Source organism: Sphaeroforma arctica, assembly GCF_001186125.1.
Source record: "Sphaeroforma arctica JP610 unplaced genomic scaffold supercont1.101, whole genome shotgun sequence".
NCBI classification, from domain to species: domain Eukaryota; class Ichthyosporea; order Ichthyophonida; genus Sphaeroforma; species Sphaeroforma arctica.
This window is the reverse complement of record NW_014040457.1, coordinates 107,711-116,621: the sequence shown is the minus strand read 5'-3', so window position 1 is coordinate 116,621 and position 8,911 is coordinate 107,711. Positions and strand designations below refer to the sequence as shown.

General features: G+C 47.2%; 3 protein-coding genes across 3 annotated transcripts; all 3 read left to right on the top strand.

Annotated features, from left to right (window-relative positions):
* Positions 1-483: 483 nt before the first annotated feature.
* On the top strand, positions 484-927 carry SARC_02295 (hypothetical protein; the record flags this gene model as incomplete). Its single annotated transcript, XM_014303961.1, has 1 exon — positions 484-927. The coding sequence occupies one exon, from the start codon at positions 484-486 to the stop codon at positions 925-927; it is 444 nt and encodes a 147-aa protein (XP_014159436.1).
* A 568-nt stretch (positions 928-1,495) lies between these two features.
* On the top strand, positions 1,496-2,848 carry SARC_02294 (hypothetical protein; the record flags this gene model as incomplete). The annotated part of the gene is made up of 2 exons (XM_014303960.1): positions 1,496-2,304; positions 2,686-2,848. The coding sequence occupies 2 exons, from the start codon at positions 1,496-1,498 to the stop codon at positions 2,846-2,848; spliced, it is 972 nt and encodes a 323-aa protein (XP_014159435.1).
* Positions 2,849-3,666: 818 nt separating this feature from the next.
* SARC_02293 (hypothetical protein) lies at positions 3,667-5,332 on the top strand (the record flags this gene model as incomplete). The annotated part of the gene is made up of 2 exons (XM_014303959.1): positions 3,667-4,193; positions 4,480-5,332. 2 exons carry the CDS (start codon positions 3,667-3,669, stop codon positions 5,330-5,332), a joined length of 1,380 nt encoding a protein of 459 aa, XP_014159434.1.
* Between the last annotated feature and the right edge of the window lie 3,579 nt (positions 5,333-8,911).

Below are 8,911 nucleotides of genomic sequence, written 5' to 3'. Positions count from 1 at the left end.
GACTAAATTGTATTTTAGTTTAATATAGTTTGAAACCTAGTAATTTCCATCGAAGTTTACAGAACCCGCGTGCCTGAGCGGCGAAAAAGAAGGCAAACTCTCGTCGCACATACAGCTCAGCGAAGGAGGGTAGGGTTTCTGGAATTTCTGGACGGCCCAAAGTGTCCAGTATATTGATGGCTTCGTTGGTGCGAGCCAAGTCTAGTGCACTAAGGATGCGTACTCACAAGTTCATATTTTGAGACTGAAATTTGGTATGAAAATATAGATATATACAAAAACAATTTATATATCTATACTGGACACATGTCCACAAGAGTAGTGAGTACATGAGAAGGGAGTGATCGATGAAAGGTGTTTAGGGGGCTGATGTCGAATACGGTTATAGTGTCATGAGAGGGGGATATCCGTGTATATAAGGATGTTGATTTTTTTTCTTCTTATCACAAATCAACAACAACACAAAAACAAAAAACCGAAATCATGAGTTTAAGTATGTTATCCGATGCCTTGTACAACAGCGACGTTGAGCTGGTCAAGGAGCTTTTGAAGAACAAGAACTTGACGTTTGATCCGTCCGTGTTTACAATAGCTATCACTCTGGGGAATCTGGCCATTGTGAAGCAGCAGCTGCAGGATGGACGTGTGAACCCCACGGCCATCCACTTTGACATGGCCTGTAGCCAAGGGCGGCTGGGTATGGTGCGACTCTTGCTGCAAGATCCACGGATCGATTCAACGGCACTTGGCGGCTCAGCGTTCATTTTTGCTGTGCGCAAGAGAAACAGAAACGTGGTTAGGGTGCTGCTTCAAGACGGCCGAATTAATCCGGGGGTAAACATCGATGCTGCCATTGCTTATGTGGTCAAACACAACTGCGTAAAAATGGCCCAAGTTGCTGCTCCAGGATCACCGCGTGGGCGTTAGTCGCGTTGTGGGACGCGGACGCAAACATCTGATATCGCCGGAAATGTGGAAAATCATCAACACACGTCCGGAAATGGCCAAGCTTCCGGGGATCTTTGTACCCAGCTTTTCTCCTATAACATACAAGGACACTTTACGTATGGAGAAGTACCTTGAAACTGCACTCGAGACACTTTCAACGTACACTAGGTCGGATGCCTTGATCTTTCCTACTTGGGGGTGTTGCCGGGGACACGCGAGTCTCGGGAAATGGTAGCCCGGGGCGTTGCCCTTGGTCTGTTCAACCACGGTGCCACGAACAGCATTGCCAGTCACACTGTTCATAGATACAGTACACTGTCGTGTGTGTTGATTGATCACATGCTTGATAAAAAATAAAGATCTGATATAAAAACCCGATTTTTATACCTGATTTATATACCTGATTTAATAGACCCGATTTTTATACCTGATTTATATACCTGATTTTACACCTGATTTATATACTCGATTTTACGAACCTAACTCTATATACCCGATTTATATGCCCGATTTACATACTGAACTCGATTTAATATAATAATAGAAAATGACGGAATACACAATAAAATGGGGCGACGATGCGTTTGCGACGTTTGAACAATACAAAATCCGGGTGATGGGGCAGGAAAATTGTGACACTGGACACAAGACCGCCAAGCACTGGACAGTGGTCAAGGATGCCAAATACGGCAACGTGCTCCGCAACGATATCCACGGTGAAGACCGCGACGGCTGCGAAGATCCCTCGGATCCTACTGATGTGCGTAACCGCAACGAAATTACATGGTGGACTGAGGATGTCGAAACCAAAATGATGCGGGCGGCGTACGGCGATACGCGCTCGTACAGGTGGAACCTCAAGGTGCCGAACGGCACACCGAGTTCTGAGCAGAAATCGTTCTATGTGTTGTGGCAGATAAAAACTCGGGAGGGGGGAGGCGACCGGTCCCTGGTGATGTCGTTGGAATTGCGCCACGAGGAGCTGATTGTGTCGGCCGGTATACGTCCCAAGCAGCCATTTGACGAGGATATCGCGCTGGTCGCGCTGTTGCAAATATGGGACAAGTGGGTTGAAGTGACCATTGTGATTTACTTCCAGGACGCCGGCACTGGTGCTATTCTAGGTGAAAAGGAACTCGGAAACATTGACTCGTGGCAGAGTGGCGACACAGATTCGGTGATTCGCACAGGGCAGTACCGTCGCTTCCAGCCCGAATATGCCGGGCGCACGATGAGCACGTTTATAGGAGATATTCACGCATACGACTACGATGTACTTTTGACTCCCCCCAAAAAGTGCCAGTGTCGCATCCGCCGTAGTATGGACATGTGGCCGAGGATAAGTGTTTGCACCTGGTGTGTATCACTTTTTTTTGTTTATTTTGTTTATTTAATTTTTTGTTTATTTATTTTTTCAAAAACAATCGCGAAGTAGTTTCAGTCTGCAGGTGATAATGCTGACTCCCGACTTTTCAACGGCGGGCGAAAAGTCTGTAAAAGCCGCGTTTCGCTGTACGAGGATTTCTCGGCCCTGATTCTCACAGAGGTTGCGTGCATCAAAGTACGAAACGTCGCTGGGTATACAGAATCGGAGCACGGTATCGCCGCTCGAGTAAATCCCCACATCGGTGGTGCAGGGTGTGAATCCGTAGTTCACGAGCACACCAACGTGTGTGGGATCAATCGCATTTGTTATGCTACAAAACACCCAGTCCAATTTCCACCGCCACTGCCAAGGCTGCTTGGTGCGGACCAGTTGGTCGGTGTTTGCGATGTACGTCATTACGGCATTTCCTGGGGCCGATTTCAGCCTGTTCGGCAGCGTCTTCAGCGTCTGACACAGCGTGTCCACCTGAACATTGTTCTCCACATAGTCATGGTAATACACTTCAATATCTAATGACGTATATGCAGTGTTCGACCCCAGTTTGTCGAATACGGCGGAATATAGATTTTTTTCTTCCGTGGTTATGTATGGACACGTCAACGACAGCAATAGCGATAGTGGTAGCGATTTCAACTTTATTTTTATTCAATGCTACTTGACATTTTTATTCACGCGCTGATGTGGCTTGATGGGGCTGTTGGCTCTTTATTCAGTTCCGCTGCCCTCAGGGCCGCATTTCGCGCGTCAATCTTTGCATTGCACTCGCGGCAGTTTGGTTTTTTTGTAGGGTATAAAGCAAAGTCGTGGCAACCGGGATTTCTTTGATGTCGCTGTCTAATAAAAATCTTTCAAGGTCTCTTTTCACTTCCAAGTCGGGAATGGTCTTGAAACTCGGCTCATAATCCAGGAATTCCAACAGCCACGCGATGAGGGGAACTTGCTCCGTTTCTTCACCTTGATACTGGGACAGAGAATCCGTCTGGATGCAGATACTCGTTGAGAAAAACGGTCGAAATCACAATGACCATCTCCTTGACTGGATACACGCCGGGGTTTGTTCGGACGAAGCTGAGAAGTTGAGAAGTACTCATGATTAGTAATTGATTTTTGGATTAATAGGAAGTGAAATAAAAATCGGAAAAACGATCGCTTTTATAGGAAAATGTTGACGATAATTTTTTTATAAATAAATCCCTCCACCATTCATCCTTGTCGTGTCAGGGTATGTGGAGGGAGTTTTTTTGTTTAGTTATATATAAGATACACACACACACACACACACACACACACACACACACACACACACACACACACATACCATCATCATTATAATGTACAAGTACAAAGGTGCCTTCAACATACATGAATTCATCCTTGGCCACGGAGATCTGTATGTAATGTACACAAGACTACGTGAGAACAAAACATTCCAGCAGGTGGCCAAGCACCGTGTGCCCGCATCTCTAAAATCCAAAGGGTGGAGGATTAATCTGTCGTTTCGCGTAGTAGCAGACAACAACACCTGGACCCACCATATTGAACGTGCCGAGCTAGCTAAAGTGCTTGACATTGCAATCATACCATCTACTTCTGCGCACCGTGTGGCTCTGATTCGTGACTCTACACTCGGCATGTGGAGCTCTGTGGTTCGAACCGCACTCTTTGCCACCGCGGTGCCGGATCACACAGTCATGTTTGGCAAGCGCTACACCAACAATGGTCGCTGCGTGGTCGACTGGTTCGATGCCATTAAGGGCGTTAAGTGTACACCGATTCCTGAAGCCATTGTAGGTCTTGTGACATGCGTCGAAGAGATTCTGGGGGCCGATCGCTCCCAGATTCTAGTACACGGAGTATTGTATCCCACTGCGAAATGCAAGCTCGACTGGCACGCGGACAATGAGAGTATTTTAAATGGATTGTGCATTGCCTCGCTAACATTTTTAGAAAACCACACGCAGGGTCGACGTGTGTTTCAGGTGAAATCTAATAAATAAATGGGTGGGGGGGGGGGGGGGGGGGGGTTTGTTCTTTTTTTCAAGGCATAAATGACTGCCGCGATAATAGCGGTAGTGGTGGGGATATTCCTGATTCTGGTATTTGTGCTGGTATTTCTGGGATTCTATTTTTGGGGGGGGATCCAGCTCCAGCAGCGCCACGACTGTTGTTGTCCCCAGTGTTGTTGGTGGTACTAATACAACGACCACGAGCGAGGATGATGGTACGGCCACAAACACCACGACTACAACCGGGGAGGATACGCCTACAAATACCGACACAGACTGCAGTCTCGTGCTCTCCTCCGACACGTCTGAGGCCAGTGTCAAGGCGGCCGTGGAGAGAGCCGGTATGCGAATCGAGGACTACAAACAGACACACGACTTTGATCACTATGCAAGTGTGCTGGACTCGCAGCTCAACGAACAAGTCATGGAATTTACGCTGCGCACCAACGACTCCAACGGCGCCGGAGACTCTCAGAAGCCGCGCAACGAGCTCACGGGACCGCCCGACGGGCCCAGCGCCACGTCGCTCAAGGTCAACGATCACACAATCCAGTACACGTTTGCGCTCAAGATCGTGCCTCCCATGGACACCGAGGACAGCTCTCTGCACCTTTACCAAGTGTTTAACAACGGGCCGATCGCTGTGCTGACAGTCAACAAGAACATGGTGGCGCAGTTCCACTCTCCTGGGGGCGTGTTCGACAACATTGACTTGTTCAAAGTCAAGGAACACTTTGACAAGTGGTACATGTACATGATCACGGCAAGGTTCAGTAAGACGGCTCCATCACTGGAATTCTCTGTAAAGTCTCTAGGTCACTCAGGTGCGGACCCACTGGCGGCCGTTAAGCCGCCGCTGAAAAAGGACATGGCCATTGCCAGCGGCAGCTACCTGAAGCCCAAGGTGGGGCTGTACTTTGTGAGAGACACGGGGCCCAAAGAGACGTTTACAACACGAGTATCCAGATTCAGATGCCGTTTGCTAGATTAGTGTTAACTTTAACTTAGCATGCATTTTTATTATTATTTTTTAAAGACACTATACACCCGCTGAGCGAGTGGGTGCACAAACAGACAACCAGGATTCTTGACCTGGAGACCGTAGAGTTGCCGGCGTCGATCAGTCAGCTTGTGCACCTTGGCCTGGCAACTCTTAATCGACTCGACAAACCGCTTCTTCTCACACCGCGGCTGGACTCTGCGGCGGCAGAACTGCGTAGTCTTGCGGTGAAATGTGTTTGCATTTGCGGGCCCAAACTGGCTCCTTGGTCCAACGTACGGATGCAGGATAAATCCAGACTCGGCCATTCCAGACAGCGTTTCCAGCTGCGTCTGCGTCAGGCTGCCGCTTGGATTGTGCGTCCCTACCACGTAGCGTTCCTGCACATGGCCGCGTGTGGGTTTAAACTTGCCCTTGCCTTTCGCCGGGTTAATGTTCATCTCAAAGTGTACCACCCCAGCGGTCCAGCACACAATGTCGCCGGGCTCGGGGATTACAATGGCATCCGCGGCCTCCAGCACATCCACTATAGCGTCAGGATTCGACAGTGAGGTAAAGCCTGCCGTGGACTTGTCCCGGTACATGGCTGAGATGTCTGGCTGGTGCGTGCCCCGCCCAAACACCAGGCGTACATCGCCCTCCCTGTATCCAATGACCATGGCCTGCACACGATTAAACGATTCCGAGGTGGGATAGTCGTCAACGTAAGGTACAGTCATGGCACCCCGAAATGTCTTGAACGGATTCCGAGACATCATATCGCCCACATTTCCCGTAACCTGGAACAGGATGGCCGTGGTCAGTTCGCTGTCTGAATGGTCCATCACCGCCAGATTAGCCTGGAACCCGGACCCCGGGGCACACACGGTTGGCTGCACGTCTAGCTCTTGCAGTTTGGTTGCGTGATAATCCGACTTGGCTTCTGGCTGTGCATACAGAAATCCAAATCCCTTGTTGCCGACAACTCCCGTGGGCCACAGCACCTTCTGCTGAGCCCCCTGTACATCGTAGATGGTCTTGGCCGCATCAACCTTTGCCCCATGGGCCGCCGTATCAATACTGGGCTTAATGTCGCTGTTTGTACCCACTTAAGGTGGTACGGCCAATCATCTGCATCATCCGTTAATGCAGTACGCAGGAGGAACTTAGGTCTTCTATGGCGCGTTTCATTCGCGGCTTGCGTTTGCGGCTTATATAGCACACCTCTCTTATGGCATATGCCTGATACGAGTACTAGCGATTCCATTACATCATCGCAGAACTCACTACCGTTGTCAGTGTACATGATACCTGGCCACCCGTGGTCAGCAAACACTTGGCAACATAATTCTGCCACGGTCTACGTATTCTTATCCTTTAATGGATAGAGCAAGTTAAACCGTGACGCCACATCAAAGAAGTGGCATACGTAAAGGTCGCCTGTGTGCTCGGACGTGGGCAGGTCAATCAGATCAATGATGACCCTGTGCTATGGATCATCTTCAGTCACACTCTTAAGCGGTGCGAACCCATAGCGCTTGATCTGATTGAGATCACAGTCTGTACATGACTGATATACTCTGTCAACTAGTTGCCAGCTTAGGATGCGCGATCCCATTTCGCTTAGCATCTTTAAGTGCGTCTACTACGTTCTGGGGCTTCAGCTTATGATTTTGCGTCAGCCAAGCAAGAATGGTTTCATCATTCTGCTCCTCCCGAATAAAGGTAGGGTGTTGAGAATCCACTTGCGTTGTCTCTAAGTCTGTAGTGTTTCCAGACTCCTGTCCTGCTTTCGCATGAGTGTCATTGTGCTCATGTGCGTTAGATACACCTGACCTATTAAATAGTCGCATTATATGTGTATACGCTTCAGGATTGTCTTTCATTAGTCCCTTTAGAAATAAGGGTTGAAAGACTTCGGGCTTGGACATTATGTTATTGAACAGAGTCCTAGCTAGAGACTGACGCTTCTTAACAGTAGTGTCATAGTAGATTGTATTTCTTGTGCACAGACTTCAAGTGCTATGTTGCCTTTGATCTGCTTAACGTTCAATTGGGTAGAGAGTGGAATCTCTGATTCTTTGACCTTGTTAAGGAAGGTCTCAGAAGGGGTCCATTTGGTTGTTCCAATGGGACTTATACGACATATTATAGTATGTCTCCAGAGCGTCTTCTGGACGGCTCGGGTACCTTGATATAGGAAAGTATCTACTTCCCTATCTAAATATATTGGCTCGCATAGTATCATGCTTATTTATTCATTGAGCCATGGATCTTTACTCCGTAATGGGCAACACAACGTGATGGTAGCTTTATGTATATGAACACAATTTAATAGCTGGGTAATTAACTGCCATGGTGGATTAGCCCACGCATTATTTTTGGAGAGGTCTATTTAAAAGGTGTCTCCCAAAGGATGATTTAGAGTCCTGTAATTCGATAGTTGTGCATTATGATGTGCAGCAAACATATCTATGGTGTGTGGCCCAAATATCTTTTGAGCCTGTTCAAACCACCTGGGAGTACACTTTCAGTCAGTGGCAAGTAACTCACGTACGGATTTATTAAAGTCCGGTACGAAGCGTGATAACCTATCCGGTAAATGGTTATATATTCCTGGCAGATGTTTTATATCAAAATGAAACTTTGATATTGCATCATACCAGCGATTCAGTAATTGTGAGTCGGGTTTCATCTCTTTCATATATTGAAGAGATTTCTGATCACACATCAGCGTAAATGATGTTCCGTATAAGTAATCTCGGAAGTGTGTTTGAGCTGCCAATATGGCTAATAGCTCTTGTTTAACAGTTGGGTAATACAACTGTGAAGCATTCATTGCTCGACTAAAGAATTGTATAAATCTAGGTTTGTTATCTATAACCTGATATAATACTCCTCCTAAGGGTAAGTCGGAGGTGTCCGTTGCTATTTTAAACGGCACGCCATCGACTGGTCCTTGTACAACAGGGGCTTGTTGGACTGCGTGTTTAAGCGCTTCAAATGCGTCATCACACTCTTTAGTCCACAAGTCTCCTAGTTTGTCTTTATGACATCTTAAGTGTCCAAAAGGTTTAAGATAATCAGCTAAGTGTGGTACTCCATCTGAAAAGAAGTTTACAAACCCACACATGTTGTTGACATATCTTCCTGTAGTTGGTGTTCGCTAATCTAACAGGTGTTCCACCTTGCCGGGGTCGATTTTAATACCTTCCCCAAATATATGGTAGCCTAAGAGCTGTATTTCGCTTATTGCGAAGTGGCATTTCTTCTCGTTAATCTTGAAGTTTTGCTTATTGAGTCTCTTAAGGACTCGTCTGACTAATGCGGAATGTTCGCTTTTAGTCTTAGAAAAGACGACTATGTCATCTATATAGACTTGCACGTTAGGCAAGTCTGCAAACATGTCCTCCATTACTTGTTTGAAGAATGCTGGTAAAGAGTGTAACCCGAAAGATGCGCCTCTGGACCTGTATTGTTTACCTTTCCACGTAAAACTAAAGTATTTACGATATGCTTCATATACCTGCATTTGATGGTATCCTTGTGTAAGGTCTATAGTTGTAAATACTGTAGCACCTTCTATCCTTC